Source organism: Diabrotica virgifera, chromosome 5, assembly GCF_917563875.1.
Source record: "Diabrotica virgifera virgifera chromosome 5, PGI_DIABVI_V3a".
Lineage (NCBI taxonomy): Eukaryota > Metazoa > Arthropoda > Insecta > Coleoptera > Chrysomelidae > Diabrotica > Diabrotica virgifera.
The window spans coordinates 237,495,870-237,514,137 of NC_065447.1; the positions used below are offsets into that span (position 1 = coordinate 237,495,870).

The window sequence follows — 18,268 nt, forward strand, 5'->3', positions numbered from 1 at the left end:
GGGACGGTCGAACGTGGCGGAACTGGGAAGGGTCACCAAAAAATTTCGGGTCGTAAGTAATGCCTCTGTCAGACAGTGTTGCCAAAGTTGGAAATTATCAAAAGAAAATATTAAAATAGAAAAAATAATATATTTAACTTTTTGTAAACAGATAATAAACAAATTATTTAAAAGAAAAAAACTTAAGTAAAAAAATATTGTTTTCGCCAATTTTCAAAAATGTGAAAACGTTGAATTATATTTCAACGTTTATTTTTTTATTAATTTTTTCTTTTAAATAATTTGGTTAGTACCTACACTATTTGTTAACAAAAATTAATATAATATGTTTTCTACTTTAATTATGCAAGTTTCTCTGTCCCAGAGACTTTGTAAACACAACTTTTCCGTCATAAGATCAGACAGAAGGACAAATGAGGTGTAAGAGTGAAAGCTCTTAACCCAAGGATGTTATTAAAGTGAGAAACTTGATCGCACAAGTACTATTTTAAAGTCGCCGAAATAGTACAAGCGACATATTATTCGACGCGCCGTAGCAAGATGCTTCCGGTATTAGTCAAGTCCGACAAAAAAATAGAATGACAAATGATGTGTCGAATGAGAGCTTATAACCCAAAGATGGCATTAGAAGTAAGACATTTGACCTCGGACTTCCGTTTATAGAGTTACAACCGGGAGTACGGTTTTAATGACGCCGAATTAATACAAGCAATGTATTATTTAACACGCTTTAGCAAGACGAAAACAATTGTATTGTACTATTTCGGTGATTTTAAAACAGTACTTCCGGTTGCAACTGATACCATCTTTGGGTTATAAGATCTAATTTGATACCTTGTCTTCGTATTGCTAAAGCGCATCGAATAATATGTCGCTTGTACTATTTCGGCGGGTTTAAAACACTACTTCCAGTTTCAACTCTGCAACCGGAAGTGTGAAGTCCAATTTCTCAGCTTTAATACCATCCTTAATTCGACACCTCATACTTACTACGTACTACGTGGCGTTACAACCCTTCGTGGGTTTTAGCCCACTCGACAGCATGCCTTCACTCTTCTCTGTCTTAAACAATCTCTGTCCAGTTCTCCACGCCCGTAGCTTTCAGGTCTCCTGCTATATTATCTTGCTACCGGAGTTGAGTGTTTTAATAACGTAGGAGTTATATTCGATAGACAGACGGACGGACAGACTTGCACAAAGCCGGAAAAATATAATGGTTTTCGTCTTGCTAAAGCGCGTCCAATAATAAGTCGTTTATAATAAGTATTTATTGGGCGACTTTAAAATAGTACTTCAAGTTTCAACTCTAAAACTGGAAGTGCAAGGTCAAATTTCTCACCTTAATAAGATCGTTGGGTAATGAACTTTCATTCGACAGCTCATTTGTCCTGTCTTATCTAATGACGGAAAAGTTGTGTTTACAAAGTCTCTGAGAGAGACAGACATGCGTAATTATCCATCAAAGTAGAAAAAAAAAAATAATACAGTGATGAGCGCGCTAATAACCGGCAAAATAACGCAAAAGATGGAAAACTTATAACGTTGTGAAATAAAAAGAGATGAAACTAGTAGATGTGTAAAATTATCGATAAGAACCTATAAGTTTACATTACATCAGGTACCTACATAGTTTCCCTCCTTTAGACGTCTGTGACAGAAAACATTTAGAATTTTATAAAATTCTCCTGTCACGGTTAGATTTGTTATACTCCTCAGATATGTCTAAAGGTGCGAAACTATGTAATGTTATGTAAATTTATAGGTTCCTATCGATAATTTTACATCTCTATTAGTTTCATCTCTTTTTATTTCACAACGTATTACGCTTTCCATCTTTTGCGTTATTTTGCCGGTTCTTAATAGCGCACTCATTACTGTACCTATATTATTTTTTGTGAACAAATAAGTACATCTACTAAACAAATTATTTAAAAGAAAAATATAAGTAAAAAAATAAACGTTGAATTATAATTCAACGTTTTCACATTTTTTTAAAATGGGTGAAAACAATATTTTGTTATTTTTAAATAAGTTGTTTATTATATCTGTTTACAAAAAGTTAACTATATTATTTTTTCTACTTTAATATTTTCTTTTGATAATTTCCAAATTCGGCAACGCTGTCTGACAAAGCCATACCTACAACGCGAAATTTTTTGGTGGCTCTTCCTACTTCGGCCGCCCAATATCTTCTAACCCGTTTTAAATGTATAATAAATGCATGTCTCTTTGTTGCTCTTATTAAAAGCCCATACCATCGATAAGAAAATACCGACTCTGTATATACAAAATATTATAAAAAACTTATCTAAGGTCATATTCAACAATATTCCTTAGGCTCTAATACATTACAGTACTACTAGCTAACGTGTACACTTTAGCCGCACTTTGCTCTGCTTTTTCACTTTCACGCACTTGAACTTATTGCACTAACTCGAACGGCTTCGTTCTCTTAAGTCTTCTTATCTGGTTGGCGTTGTCTAGCAGATTGATGGCCTCGACATTCACATGATTGAGAGCCTTTGTTCATGACTCTCGGCAAACTTACTTATTGTCTGGATAGCCGTATCCATCTGGAGGTCTCGATGAAGATCACAGTTTCTGAAGTACCATGGAGCTTTGACGATGTTTCTCAATACTTTATTCTGATATCGTTGTATAATTTGGATGTTACTTTCTTTTGTACAGCCCCATAGCTGTATCCCATATGTCCATATCGGTTTGAGGACTTGCTTATACAATAACAATTTGTTATAAGTAGACAGAGTGGATTTTTTCCCATCAACCAGTACATCTTTCTGAACTTAATTTCTAATTCTTCCTTTTTTTTTCTTAATATGCGCTTTCCAACGTAGCTTGGAATCTAATGTCATACCTAAATATTTTGCCGTATTTGCATAAGGTATTTGGTTTATATTTATACTAACTGGGATATGTTGTTCTCTTTTGTTAGTAAAATTGACATGAACAGAGTTTGTTTCATTTAATTTGATAAGCCATCGCCTGGTCCAGATGTTAATTTGTTCAACAGAATTCTGTAGCATGGTTGCTGCTTCCTCGTGGTTTTGTACGACTGCTACAATGCCTGTGTCGTCTGCAAATGTCGCAATTGTGTTAGGTTCTAATGATGGAATATCACTGGTATAGAGCAGGTATAGCACTGGCCCCAGGACACTTCCTTGTGGAACTCCAGATTTAATTTCTCTTAATTCTGAATATGCTTCCTCATTTTTAACTCGAAAGTATCTGTCGGATATATACAGGGTGTCCCGGAAAATAGTGCGTTCCTTTAAGGTATGGAGAGAATACACAATTTGAAACAAAAAAGTCCTATACCATTTTTTTCTAAAGTTAACCGTTTCCAAAAAAAAGTTAACATTGTTTTCCATATACCTGTATTTTAATGTTTGGAAATTTTAATAAACTGGCAACATCGTACGCACTACGGCATAATAACATAATAAGAACTCGTTTGTGATTGTGATTAACAGTATTTAAAATAATCCAACCTAATAGTAGGTAATACTTATGTATTTACTATTTGTTTACTAAAATTATTTTCTTTTGAAATGTATTGAAATACCTATTGCATAATTTTAAACGAATTACACATCTTTTAACATAAAAACACATCTTTTAACTAAACTACTATTATGTATTTAGTAAGGTTTAAATGGGTTGAATGCTGAGTATTGCTGAGGGCTTTAACTGAATTACATAGTTTTAATAGTTTACAGTGGAACTTAAATACACCAGATAATGTCTCAGTAATTTGTTTACTTGTGAACTGAAATAACTAAGTTGTACTTACTTGAAAATAATTAATATACCGAATAGATGTTTCAAGTAACCTTTCACAAACACCATTCATAGGTAATAACATAATAGGTAATACACTCACTATTCGAAAACATTTTCGGCATTGACACTAAACAGGATTCTTTAAAACTATCTGTTTACTATCATCTTCTATCTATTTACATGGGACTGTCTATGCTTAAATTTGCGTACCGCACATAGTTGTCAGATTTAAATTTGGATACCAAAATACATTTTAACTTTTTGGTCAAACGGTTGCATTTAGAAAAAAATGTTATAAGAGTTTTTTGTTCTACATGGTGCCTTCTACCTATACCTTTAAGGAACGCACTATTTTCCGGGACACCCTGTATATGATTCTAGTAGTTCAGAATATTGTTTTGGTAAGTAGCATCTCATTTTATGATATAATCCGTTATGCCACACTTTGTCAAAAGCCTGCGCTACATCGAGGGAAATTGCAGAACAGACTTTTCCTTCTTCTATAGCTTTTTCTACTATATCTGTTATTCTATGCATCTGATCTATCGTTGAGTGGCTTTCTCTAAACCCAAACTGATGATTAGGAATTCGATTTTTTTCCTCTATAATAGGTTTTAGTCTCTTCAAGAGTAGCTTTTCATATAATTTAAACATGAAAGGTAACAGTGAAATAGGCCTATATGAAGAAGCTTCTTGTGGAGGTTTTCCTGGTTTTAGTGACATTATAATTTCTGCCACCTTCCATATCTTTGGTACGTACCTCAGCCTAAAGGAAGCATTTATAAGATGTGTTAATTTTATCAGAGCTTTCCTTGGAAGTTGCTTTAACAATTCCCCGTAATCAGATCAAATCCAGGAGCTTTCTTTGGATTTATATTTTCTTTTATTTCCAAATATACTTCTTTTGGAGTTACAGGGCTAATCTCCGTTTCATCTTGATCAGGCTGCTCGTAGAGCAGCCGTCCCTAAAGTCTGAATAGCTGTGATTATTGCCGCCCTCTCTCGTGGAGATGGCACTTGAACAATAAGAAGTGTTTTATGTGTATAGTTAGTTTGGAGTTACAGGGCTAACTATACACATGAAACACTTCTTATTGTTCAAGTGCCATCTTCACGACAGAGGTCGGCAATAATCACAGCTATTCAGACTTTAGAGACGGCTGCTCGGAAAAGTTTATTTGTGTACATCCGTACCATTCTCTCAGGTTACGCAGCCATGATATTCTATGTCTTCCTATGCTTGTTTTTCCTTGGATCTTTTCCTGCATAATGAGTTGGAGGAAGTTGTATCTATCTCCACGTGTAATATGTTCGAAATATTCCAATTTTCTGGTATTGATTGTATTTAAGACTTCCATTTCTTTATTAATCTTTCTCAGAACCTCTTTGTTTATGACATGTTCTGTCCATGATATTTTCAGATTTTTTCTATACACTTACAGCTCGAATGATTCCAGTTTTTTATTGATGCCGCATTCAAGGTCCAAGCTTCTATTCCGTAAAACAAAGTCGAGAAAACGTAGCACCTAGCCAACCGTAGCCTTTTTTATTCGGATTTTAATTTCCTGAAAGTAATCATTTGTGGAAATGATCATTGTTCCAAGAAAGGCATATTAGTCTGCTCGTTCGACATTGGTTTCGTTTATGAAGAGATTCACGTTATTTCTTTGCATTCTAGATATTCTCATAAATTTTGTCTTCTTGATGTTCATTGTTAGACCGTATTCTTGAATATACACCGCTATGAAACACAGCTTTCATGAATTCGACGACTACAGAACTATTTCTCTTTCCCATAAAGAGAAACGTCAGAAAAGTTGGTGTGATAAGCCAAAGTTAGAAGATTAAAAATTGAGATAAATAATGAGATAAAAATTAAGAAATCAAGGAATTGATTACTCAAGAGAAGTTTAAACATAATATTTGCAATTAAAAATTCCTCATTGATATATAATTTAACTAAGCTATCAGCACACTTATTCCTATCCTTAATTCTTTATTCAGGATATCCAGGATATGTTGATATATAAATGTTGGTAATAAATGGTACACAGCACACATCGTTTTCCTTTTGGTTATGAATTGGTATTCAATAGGATGATATATGCGTGTTTCTGCCTCTCGCCTTCATCAGTCATCCGAGTAGAATACGAACTCATAAAGGGAATCGAAGTGTCTTAAAAAATTCACAATTTCACTGAAAAGCACAAGAGATGGAAGATGGAACGATGATACGCAACAATAATATTAATAATACTTGAATTTGATATAACCGAAACCTAGAAATTTGTAATATAATCTAATTTTGCTTTTTGTTTTAGGATATTATTAATCTACTAAAAATTTCACAAGTAATCGCCAGCCTTCGATGAATAATGCCTAATCTACAGAGATAAATGCCGCCTACAATACTATACCCATACCCATACCCATTCTATTTTTTTTGTAAATAATGTAGAATTAACATGAAAAATAAATAGTTTATTATACGATATTTTAATATGTATTGTATTGAACATTCCATTGTATATTTTGTTCAGAGTACTCATAACTATAAGAGCTACAATTACACAAATTGATGGAACTGGACCAAGTTTTCTCCAAACACTACGAAAATATCTTCATTAAACAACCAATATGACGAAGAAGTACACAATTACTTCAATGCCTTTTTAAAAGTGTCACTTCATTACAATCCATATGTTGATCCAAAATTGAAGGCATAATATCGGAGAAATCTTAAACTTTTCCAAGAAAATCGATAGTTTGCCTTATCATATATAAAATTTGGCATACACATAGCTAACACGTCAAAGAAAAAAGTGTATTGTGCCAATGTGTGCTTTTTGCCCTGCGGGTGAGTTGCACCCCTTCTCGGGGGTGAAAAAACATACGTTCAAAATATGTCCGGAATTGATAAACTGACTTTCTCTAAGCAACTTTGGTTCTATAGAGTTAGTTCATAGTTTCAAAGTCAATACTTTATTTGCGCGTATATTTATACGAGTTATTTGCGAGTGAATATGTTCATTCCTCAACAAAAAAAAAACCGTTTTTAGACGGTTTTCAAGATCCTTTTTTCAAGATAACTTAATTATTAGTGATACCAAAAATCTCAAGCAGTAAGAAAATGTACGTTTTGCTTTTCTGAATATTTTGGATATTTTGTTTTCCTGTAAAACAAAAATTTGTTTTAAAGATATGGCTGTTCAAAATTTGCATACACTCGTGATTAGTGAATCGTTCAAGCTCTTTTAACCACAGCATTTTTAAAAATAGGCACTTTAAGCCTATAAAACTTCATATAAACATATAAACAATAATCATATAAACAATACATCAGTAAAGTAACTTGTGGTGAAGCGGTAACGATTAATTTCATTTGGGATGCTAATTAGGGGGGATTTTCACGATTTTTCTTACCAAAAAAAAAGGGACCAACACTATTTTGAGCGTAACTTACTTAGTTTCGATGTTAGAAACTTAAAAAAAAAACAAAAATAAAGCATATTTTAAAAACTTTAAAAAGTTATAATGAGTTTTCCCCAAAAAGTACTTGATTTTTTGGATATTTCACGTTGAAATATTCGATTTGGAATTTGACGAATAAAAACCTACTTTTCATTAGCTACAACTCTGCTTCTACTGGGTTCACAGACTTCATAATATATAAACCATTTTGTTCACTTTTTTTATGGGCTATATGTTTAGTAAGAATATTTTTTCAATAAAATACTTACTTTTTGAGTTATTTTCGAAAACCCGTCTAAAAACCTGTTTTTTGTATGAACATATTTACTCGCACATAACTCTAAAAGTATTGACTTAGTGAAAAAACTCACTCTATAGAACAAAAGTTAGGTATGTACTTAAAATTAGTCATTCTATCCAATTTCGGACTTTTTTAAACGTATGTTTTTTCACCCCCGAGAAGGGGTGAAACTCACATCTAGGGCAAAAGCACACATCAGCACAATACCCCTTTTTTGACATGTTAGTTATGTGTATTTATGCTAAATTTCATGTCAATCCAAGCGGTTCTTTAAAATTTGGAGGTTTTGCAATATTCGACCGTGGGTGAATGTACTATGAATATGACTTCTAAAGTTCAGTCTTTTGCTTTATTTCAAGCATTTACCTACCTACCATCAAAAAAATAAATAAAAAATCATGATATAAAATGACTTAAGAGGCGCCAAAATATTTTTTTGCACACAGGCGGCTGTAACTCTTACGGAGGCCCTGCACCGAACAAAGGTAGTTAGTTTTACTTAGTCAACGATTTTGTCTCCTTTTCAAATGTATTGTTTATGTACCAAATTTTACTGGAGCGTACTCGTGGTGTACAATAACAATAACTTTGCTTTGATATACGGGGTGTGATTTTATATTGATTAATTACGAAGATATGAATGATGAATATTTGAGATTAAACGAGAGAATAAAAAATGTGTGTTATAGTAGTCTTAGACATACACAGCCATTCGGTAATTGGTAACTTTTAAAAGGAGTTTTATTTTCTCAAATCATATTTCCTCAACAGATATTTCGATGTTAATAATAATAACCATAACGAAAATCACAACTACAAGGTATACTGGAACCGCACTTTGCTCACAGACCAACCAGTGGTATACAATAGACCCTATTTCATACTAGTTAATAAAGTTACTAAGCAAACAGTACTAATAGATGTGGCGATAATAACAATAATAATATGTGTATTAAATTAAACGAAAAGATCGCCAAATAAAGAGAACTGGAAATAAAAATAAGGACATAATGGAAAATAGAAAGTACCCAGCTGATACCTATTATTCTCTCTACATAGTACCGGAGTTATTCCGAAGAGCCTCTTAGAGAACATAAAGCAACTGAAGATAAGAGAACGTAAAACAACCTTTTAATAATAAATGAAAGAACATCTTTTTCAAAACCACATCAGTGGACTAGTCCACAATCCGATGGACATATCAGATGTCCCGATGTCCGTGCACTGTCCAGAGGTTCGTGAAATAAGGAAATAGCATAGAAATCCCGTATCACATTTTCCCAACTAGCGCATAAATATAATAATTATTGAAGCCGATCTCACATGAAAATAATTGCGAAGGAGATGACATGACGGTATAAATTTGTATACCTATAAATCTAAACTAAATGTATAATAATACTTTAGCATTCAATATAGTTACCTTTGAGGGTGCTACAACGATTATGGCGGTCATACAAGTTTTCAGTACCATTTTTATAATACAATTTGTCTTAAGCCTCAAAATAAAGCCTCAGTTTCGACAACTTACTCTTCATTGGTGCTAAATTTCTTTCCAGCGAGCATTATGTTGAGGTCAGCTAACAGGTAGTAGTCGCCGGGAGCCATATCTGGTGAATACGGTGGCTGCAGAGGCAATTCGAAGCCCAATTCATGAAATTTTGCCATCATTTTCATTAATTTGTTACACGGTGCGTTGTCTTGATGAAACAGCACATTATTTTTCTTCAAATAGTGCCATTTTTACGCGATTTCGTCCTTCAAACGCCCCAATATCACAATGTAATAGTAGCTGTAATAGTTTTTTCCTTTTCAAGATAGTCGATAAATATTATACAATATGCATCCCAAAATACTGATGACATAACCTTGCCAGCCCACTATTGCGTCTTTCCACGCTTCGGAGTCGGTTCATCACGTGCAGTCGACCCGGCAGCATATTTACAGATGCTAGCGTGTGTAGACACCAGGGTGTTGAAATCAATTAGGGTTTGGAAAAACAGTACACTTACAGATGCTAGCGTGTGTTGACACCAGGGTGTTGAAAGCAGAAAAACAGTACATTTACAAATACTAACAGATTAGGACACCAGAGTGTTGAAACCAGCTAGCTTTTGTGGGGCTATTAACACTGCTTTTAAATGCTACTGGCATGGCGGCTGTCACGTTGCTGGTTTGCGAAAAAATATTGGGAGAATATATATACAGTTTACGTAAATGAGTATAAAGAATTAGTTAATAAACAGAATTACATTAATCAATAAGCAAGATATAATATTTAGACTTCTATCATTGTTACTTAATTTTGTTATTATTAATAGTATATTATTCAACGAGCATGTAATGATGGCTACTACTCACGATGAAGTTTGCAATACGAGCCGAAGGCGAGTGTCGTAACTGATCAGAGTAATAGCCATTACATGAGAGTAGAATACTATACTTTTTCTACGACCTCTTTTATTTTAATTAGTATAAAAAATAATATTATCAACTACTCGAGATTAAAATCATAATATACAAAAAGAAATGTTGCCATATAAAATTAAAATAAACAGCAATGGCTGTCTTATGCATGCCTATTGTAAAAATATAACAAGAGATAGTCAATTCAAGTTCTATTCGTTTTCGAAAATTTTAAGCACAAATTTGTAATATTGTCAATGTAATAAATAGGAAATAGGATTTGAGTGATTTTTTTAATATGTTATAGCTTTATTCTTCAAGAATATCGATGTAATAATATTATTGCTAAACAGGTAAGTGTCATTGTATACCGGGTGTAACAGTGATAGTGTGTTTTTCCTCAAAGTTTGGAACACCCTGTGGAATATTCTAGCGAATATAAAATATTGAAATCAAAACTTAACTGTAGCCTTAGGCTTTCTGTTTCTCAACATTTTGTTATTTGATTCATTTGCTTATGATGGATAATAAAAAAGATAGGTGCTTTAACAACTAGCAATGTTATTCATCAATACAGGGTGTTTCTAAATAAGTGCGACAAACTTTAGGGGTAATTCTGCATGAAAAAATAATGACCGTTTGTTTTATGTACATATGTCCGCAAATGCTTTGTTTCCGAAATACGAGATGTTGAATTTTTTCTTACAAACTGACGATTTATTTATTGCTCTAAAACTGGTTGAGATATGCAAATGAAATTTGGTAGGTTTTAAGAAGTAGTTATTGCGCATTTTTGACATACAATTAGGAATTTTATATTCACCATTGGTGTGCATACGGGTATAAATATTTTAGATACATCCCGCATGCACGCCAATGGTGAACATAAAGTTCTTAATTGTATATCAAACATGCGCAATAACTATCTCTTAAAACCTACCAAATTTCATTTTCATATCTCAACCGGTTTTAGAGCATTAAATAAATCGTCAGTTTGTAAGAAAAAATTCAACATCCCGTATCTCGGAAACGAAGCATTTGTGGACATATGTTTATAAAGCAAAGAGTCATTATTTTTTCATGCAGAATTACCCCTAAAGTTTGTCGCACTTATTTAGAAATACCCTGTATTGATGAATAACATGGCTACCCTAATAGCACACGACGTCCTTTGGACGTCCAAAATAGGTCCAATTTTGGTCCTTACGTCCATGGACTATAAACGGACGTCCTTTGGACGTCCCATTTTGGACGTCCTTCGGAAGGAATAAATATGGACGTCCTTTGGACGTCCGACGTTGGACGTCCTTCGGACGGAATAAATATGGACGTCCTTTGGACGTCCGACGTTGAACGTTCTTTGGACGTCCATACTGGACGAAATACGGACGTTTTATGAACGCTTAAATATTATATTGGGCACATTATACCAATTACGGGATCAAATAGCAAAATAATTCAATAAAATATTAACTTACGCGTTAACTTTACGTTAATGAAATACAGTCAAACCTGTCAGTAACGGCCACTAAAATGAAAGAACTATTGGCCGATATAGGAAGGTGGCCGTTATTGCCAGTTTTTGTAGTCTAGATATACAGTAAAACTTGTGTTACTGGCCACCTGATAAAATCGGCCACCTGTACTAACGGCCAGTTTAAATATTCCCCAAACCAATTATATCTAGACTACAAAAACTGGCAATACCGGTCACCTTTCTATATCGGCCAATAGCTTTTTCATTTTTAGTGGCCGTTACTGACAGGTTTTACTGTAATTGGTTTGGGGAATTTTTAAACTGACCGTTAGTACAGGTGGCCGGTGTTTGCAGGGGGCCGGTAACACAGGTTTTACTGTAGTTTAAATCGAAAAGATTAAATCTTAATTCAAAATTGTATATACAATTATTACAATGATAAACAAACTATATAGTTTAATATCCAAAAAATGTTTTTGATTTTATGTAATGTAATGAAAATCTTATTTGTAAATTATTGGTTACAATGTTTAACAATAGGAAATATTCAAGAATAAATAAAATAAAAGTTTAATCCTAACAACACAAAACATTCCAGGAATGTAGGTACTACCGTTCTATTCCGTGAGCATCTATCTGATTAAATTATGGGTGGAAAGTTACCACAAGATATTCTATGAACATAGTACAATGTCTTCCTGGAGGGGTAAAATTTTCCATTACAAGATTTTAAGAGAGGCCATTTATTGTACTGTTCAATTTGCGTTCATTTTCAAATTTGCCGCGCGAGTATCTATGTAGCGTCTCGTGGTCATTGGTCATCACATTTCATTTTCATAACATAACCGATAACCTAAAAATTTAGTAAAGAAAATTTTGATTGGAAAAAAATGCATCGATAAGGGGGTGTGGGAAATGGAAATTAGTGGCTTTTTTTGCTGTACTGTCTGCTAGTTTTTGCTCTGGGCTCTGGCTAGATCTCTTGTTTAAACAATTTTGTAAGTATTATAAAATCCGTTTTCAATTTTCTTTATTCTTTATGAAACGAATCATTTATACATGCATATTATTACCTGTAAATAGGTACCTATTTCTTTTGATTTTTAATTGTAAAGGATAGAAAAGTTACCGTTCATTTTAATTTTTTTTAGAATCAGCTGAAAGTGGCCTACAAAAAAAAAACCAAGAAGGAAATGTATAGCCTTGTGGCTATGAAAGGCAAAACAGAGATATAAAAAGTGTATTGGCTAGTTGGAAGAAAGTCCACATTGTCCATGCATAATAAGTTATTACTTTATCAACAAATATCAAGAAGATAGCAGGGTCACGAGCATCAACTTCATAAGTTCAAGAATATCGAGGAAATCCAGCTCCTCGATACTACTGGGCAAACTAGAAGATTGAAGAGGACAAATCCTTTTGAACTAGTTTGAGTGATAGGTGATAGTGAAAAACGGAGCATAGTGCTTGTGTGCTGTGCCTGTGTATGTTAGAATAGTGCACGATCTTGTTAGATTAGATAAGAGACGCTATGGGGTAAGCTCTTCATTTTAAGAAACAGTAGTAATTTAGGTTAAATTAAAATTGCTCATTGGTCAGTTATGCCCAGATTGTTTTTTTATGTTTGGCAAAAAGGACTTAAGTCAGAATTGCACATTGATAATGTTTTGATGATTTCTGGACCAGAAAAAAACTGTTGTAGATGTAAACTGTATGTACAGTAGAATCTACTACAGTACTGTAGAAATCATCAAAACATTATCGATGTGCAATTCTGACTTAAGCCCTTTTTCCCAAACATCAGAGAATTGTAATGTACAATAATTCTCCTATCTGCTTTTTCATGAATTTTGTAGGAGACGAAAAACCATTTTTAGGATCATCTGCTTTCACATGTAAATTTTGACATGTTTTGTAGTAAATAGATAGTTGAATTTACTACAAAACATGTCAAAAAATATATGAAAACAGGAGGTGACTATAAAAAAAGTTTTTAGTCTCTCTTACAAAACTCATGAAAAAACAAATCGGAGGTATGTCACATCAGTGACTAAGAATGTCTAAAAAATATACTTTGATGTCCCAAGAACCAAATATAACCTACAGTCCATCTAATTTACTTACTGTTGCACATCATTATCTACGCCAGAGATCTAAGTTGACATAGTTGCCAAAGTATAAAAAGATCCTGAATCCATTTTAAATCAAATAGGTCACATAATTATTGTAAACGTGGATTATACAACAAAACAAATTAATATTCAATGTAAATAAGTAAAAACTTAAGAAATAGAGAACAAGAATTAAGTTATAATCTTTTAAGATTTGCAGTGCAAGAGTTTTTGCACTGCATTGTTAATAATTAAAAAACGGCTCCGAACTCTTGGCAAAAAGCCGGTAGGTTTCTTTGTATAAGTATGTCTACAATAACAACTAAAAAAGTTGTCAGATACCTCGATTATTCCAAGTCGTTATAAAATTAGGTGAAATTTATATTTTTATAGTAGAGGATCTTTTTATAGTAAAGTAAATAATAAAAACAGTAAATATAATAAATAAAACAGATACTTATAGTAAAGAATATAAACAAATATGAAGTGTCATCACCGTAACTGTCAAATAAATGTTACCAATTTATTCTAAAATGTCACCTTCGTTCGATTACAGTTACAGTGTGATCCGAACAAATCTGCTTCATAAAAACGCTTTATAATCCATTTATACAAATTAAATGAAACATATTATTGTGTATTTCTTTAGGTTAACATTAATAGAAATCTTCAAATATTATTTCTACGCGTATATAATAAAATATGTCTAGTGGCTGTAATTCCAGTGTACTCGGCAAAGTGATTCTAAAAAAGAACACACCTACCGCCTAAATATTTCGTGTTGGTATCATGCGACCTCACAGGCTACGACGCAGATGACGCGCAACAGTTAGTAAATTAGACGAAGTATGTAGATATATACAGGGTGTAACAAAAATACAGGTCATAAATTTAATCACATATTCTGGGACCAAAAATAGTTTGATTGGACCTAACTTACCTTAGTACAAATGTGCACACAAGAAAAGTTACAGCCCTTTGAAGTTATATATATATAATAGCACCAAGGGTCTTAGAGGCCCATGGCTTGAAAAGTTTGTTTTTTTTCTTCATTTTCACGTTTCTTTATGTACTGAGATCTTCTCAGGCTTGATATGTGATTTTTCTCCATTCCTTCCTGTTATTCATTTTTCTTTTCTGACCCTGTAGCACCATTCTTTCCAAATCTTTTTCGACCTCTTGCTTCCATCTATTTTTCGGCCTTCCTCTTCTCTTTCTTGAAGCTGTAGTGTAGTTTAGTACCATTTTTGGAGTCCTCGTGTTTGGCATCCTTTCAATGTGACCTCGTCATCTAAGTCTCTGTGCCTTTATCATTCATTTGAAGTTACAAGATGAAGTGATTTTTTCCAATATATCGAAAACTATTAGAGATTTTTTATTGAAAATGGACATGTGGCATTATTATGGCAGCAGTATCTTACGAAAAAACTATAGTAAAATTTGGACACCCCATAAAAATTTTATGGGGGTTTTGTTCCTTTAAACCCCCCCAAACTTTTGTGCACGTTTCAATTTAATTATTATTGTAGTACCATTTAAACACAACGTTTTAAAAACTTTTTTGCCTCTTATTGCTTTTTCGAAAAGTCAATTTTTATCGAAATATTTTGAATATTTGTCAAATCCACCACATATTTGTATATGGTTAAGTACGATTATGGAGACTTGGTAATAATATGCAGACTTATTTATGCTTTACATTTTTAGGGATATTTTGAACCATATTAAAAAAGAAGCCAGATCTCGATAAAATGTGCCTTATCGAAAAAATACAAAGAGGCAAAAAAGTTTTAAAAACATTCTGTTTAACTAATGGTACCTCAGTAATAGTTTAATTGGAACGTACACAAACATTTGGGGGGTTTAAAGGAACAAAACCCCCATAAAATTTTTATGTAGACATGTTAAAAAAGAAGTCGCAACTCGATAAAAACTGCCTTATCTGAAAAATACTAAGAAACAAAAATATTGAATTTAACTAATGGTACCACAATAATAAAATTGAATTGGAACATACACAAAAGTTTGGGAGGATCTAAGGGATCAAAACCCCCATAAAATTTTTATGGGGTGCACAAATTTCACCATAATTTTTCTTTAAGATATTCCTGCCATAATACTGCCACATGTCCATTTTCAATAAAAAATCGCTAATAGTTTTCGATATAATCGAAAAAATCGATTTTCATTTTGTAATTTCAAAGGGCTGTAACTTTTTTATGTGCATATTTGTACTAAGGTAAGTTAGGTTCATTCAAACTATTTTTGGTCCCAGAATATGTGATTTAATTTATGACGTGTATTTTTGTTACACCCTGTATATACAGCCGATTACGCACCACCTTAAAAATTGGGCATTTTTGATGTCTCGAATTTCCTAAACCTGTTGTTGCATCTAAGTGATTTTTTTATAATATTCTAGCCTAGGCCCTAGGCTATAGGTTAAGTACCTCCTTATGCTTGTCATGCACGGGGAGCTATACTGTAATATATATTATATCACATCGCACTCTATAGTAATGAGTGAGCCTGCACATATGGAACCATTTGTTTTCTGTCTGCAGGCTCACTCATTACTATAGAGAGCGATATGATATAATGTACATATATTACAGCATAGCTCCCTGTGCATGACAAGCTTAAGGAGGTAACCTATAGCCTAGGCTATAATATTATAAAAAAATCACTTAGATGAAACAACAGGTTTAGGAAATACGAGACATCAAAAATACCCCATATTTAAGGTGGTGCGTTAATTTCTTGGAGAAGTGTATTGTAATTTAATGTAAATAATGTAATATCCAATAATTGTAATTTAATATAAGATGTAATATAAGTTCCTTAAAAAATATATTTTTTATTTCCCACGACATTAGATGGATGTTCGGCAGCAAGACATTGGACCAAACTGGGACGTCCTATGAAGGCCCAATTGACGTCCACCGAACGTCCCTTCGGATGTTAAGTGGACCTCCATTGGGCGTTTGGCAACGTGGCATTTGGACCAAAATTGGACGTCCTGTTAAGGTCCAATTCACGTCCCCTAGAACGTCCGGTTAAGGTCCAATTTACTTCCGATTAAGGTCCAATTTACGTCCGATTAAGGTCCCATTTACGTCCGATTAAGGTCCAATTTACGTCCTATTAAGGTCCAATTTACGTCCGATTAAGGTCCAATTTACGTCCGATTAAGGTCCAATTTACGTCCGATTAAGGTCCCATTTACGTCCGATTAAGGTCCAATTTACGTCCTATTAAAGTCCAATTTACGTCCGGTTAAGGTCCAATTTACGTCCGATTAAGGTCCCATTTACGTCCCATTAAGGTCCAATTTACGTCCTATTAAGGTCCAATTTACGTCCGATTAAGGTCCAATTTACGTCCGATTAAGATCCAATTTATTTCCGATTAAGGTCCAATTTACGTCCGATTAAGGTCCAATTTATGTCCGATTAAGGTCCAATTTACGTCCGATTAAGGTCCAATTTACGTCCCCTAGGACGTCCGATTAAGGTCCAATATACGTCCCCTCGGACCTTAGATGGACGTCCAATGGACGTTCGGTAGCGCGACATTTGGACCAAAATAGGACGTATAAAGGACGTTCCTCGGACGAAAACGGACGTCCAATGGACGTCCCTAAAGTCCGTCAAGGACGTCCAATGGACGTCCATTGGACGTCCTTGTGCTATTAGGGTAGTTGTTAAAGTACCTAACTTTTTTAATATACCACATAAACGAATGAATCAAAAAGTAAAATGTTAAGAAAGCCTAAGGCTACGGTTGAGTTTTAATTTCAATATTTTATATGCGCTAGAAAATTCCACAGGGTGTTCCAAACCTTGAAGAGAAAAGGCACTATCATTGTTACACCCGGTATGCAATGGCACTTACCTGTTTAGCAATAACATTATTGCATTGGTATTATTGAAGAATGAAGCTATAAAATAGTAAAAAAATCACTAAAATCGGACAACAGGTTTAGGAAATAAGAGACATAAAAAATGTCCCATTTTTAAGGTGGTGCGTTAATTTTGATGCTTAGTGTATTATTATTATACTGTTAAATTTGAATTTGTACAATATAACTTTATAAACTACGTCCACCAATAATAGCCATTTCCTATTTATTACATCGACAATAGGTACAAATTTGTGCTTAAAATTTTCGGAAACGAATAGAACTTGAATTGACTATTTCTAGCTGTATTTTTACAATACGTAAGGTAGCATTTGCTGTTTATTTTAATTTTATCGGGCAACATTAATTTATTTTTGTATATTATAATTTTAATCTCGAGTAGTTGATAATATTATTTTTTTACTAATTAAAATAAAACAGATCGTAGAAAAAGTATAGCATTTTACTCTCATGTAATGGCTATTACTCACTCTGATCAATTACAACACTCGCCTTCGGCTCCTATCGCAAACTTCATCATCGTGAGTAGTAGCCATCATTACATGCTCGTTGAATATTATAGGTACTATTAATAATAACAAAATTAATTAATAATGATAAAAGTCTAAATATTTTATAGCGCTTATTGATGAATATAATTAATTTTGTTTATTAACTAATTCTTTATACTCATTTATGTAAACTGTATATAATATATTCTCCCAATATTTTTTCGCAAACCAGCAACGCGACAGCCGTCATGCCAGTAGCATTTAAAAGCAGTGTCAATAGCCCCACAA

General features: G+C 33.3%; 1 protein-coding gene and 1 long non-coding RNA gene across 2 annotated transcripts in view; both read left to right on the forward strand.

The window, feature by feature from the left end:
- LOC114332375 (keratin-associated protein 19-2) overlaps window positions 1-6,295 on the forward strand; it is a 30,689-nt gene extending 24,394 nt beyond the window's left edge. Inside the window, exon 4 of the mRNA XM_028282160.2 lies at window positions 6,123-6,295. Within this exon, the coding sequence (XP_028137961.1) occupies window positions 6,123-6,133 (11 nt within the window). The 3' untranslated portion in view covers window positions 6,134-6,295. The remainder of the gene's footprint in view (window positions 1-6,122) is intronic.
- Window positions 6,296-12,312: 6,017 nt separating this feature from the next.
- Window positions 12,313-17,076, forward strand: LOC126885307 (uncharacterized). Its single transcript, XR_007698382.1, has 3 exons — window positions 12,313-12,454; window positions 12,608-16,936; window positions 16,981-17,076. It is a non-coding gene; the product is annotated as an uncharacterized LOC126885307 (long non-coding RNA).
- The last annotated feature ends 1,192 nt before the right edge of the window (window positions 17,077-18,268 follow it).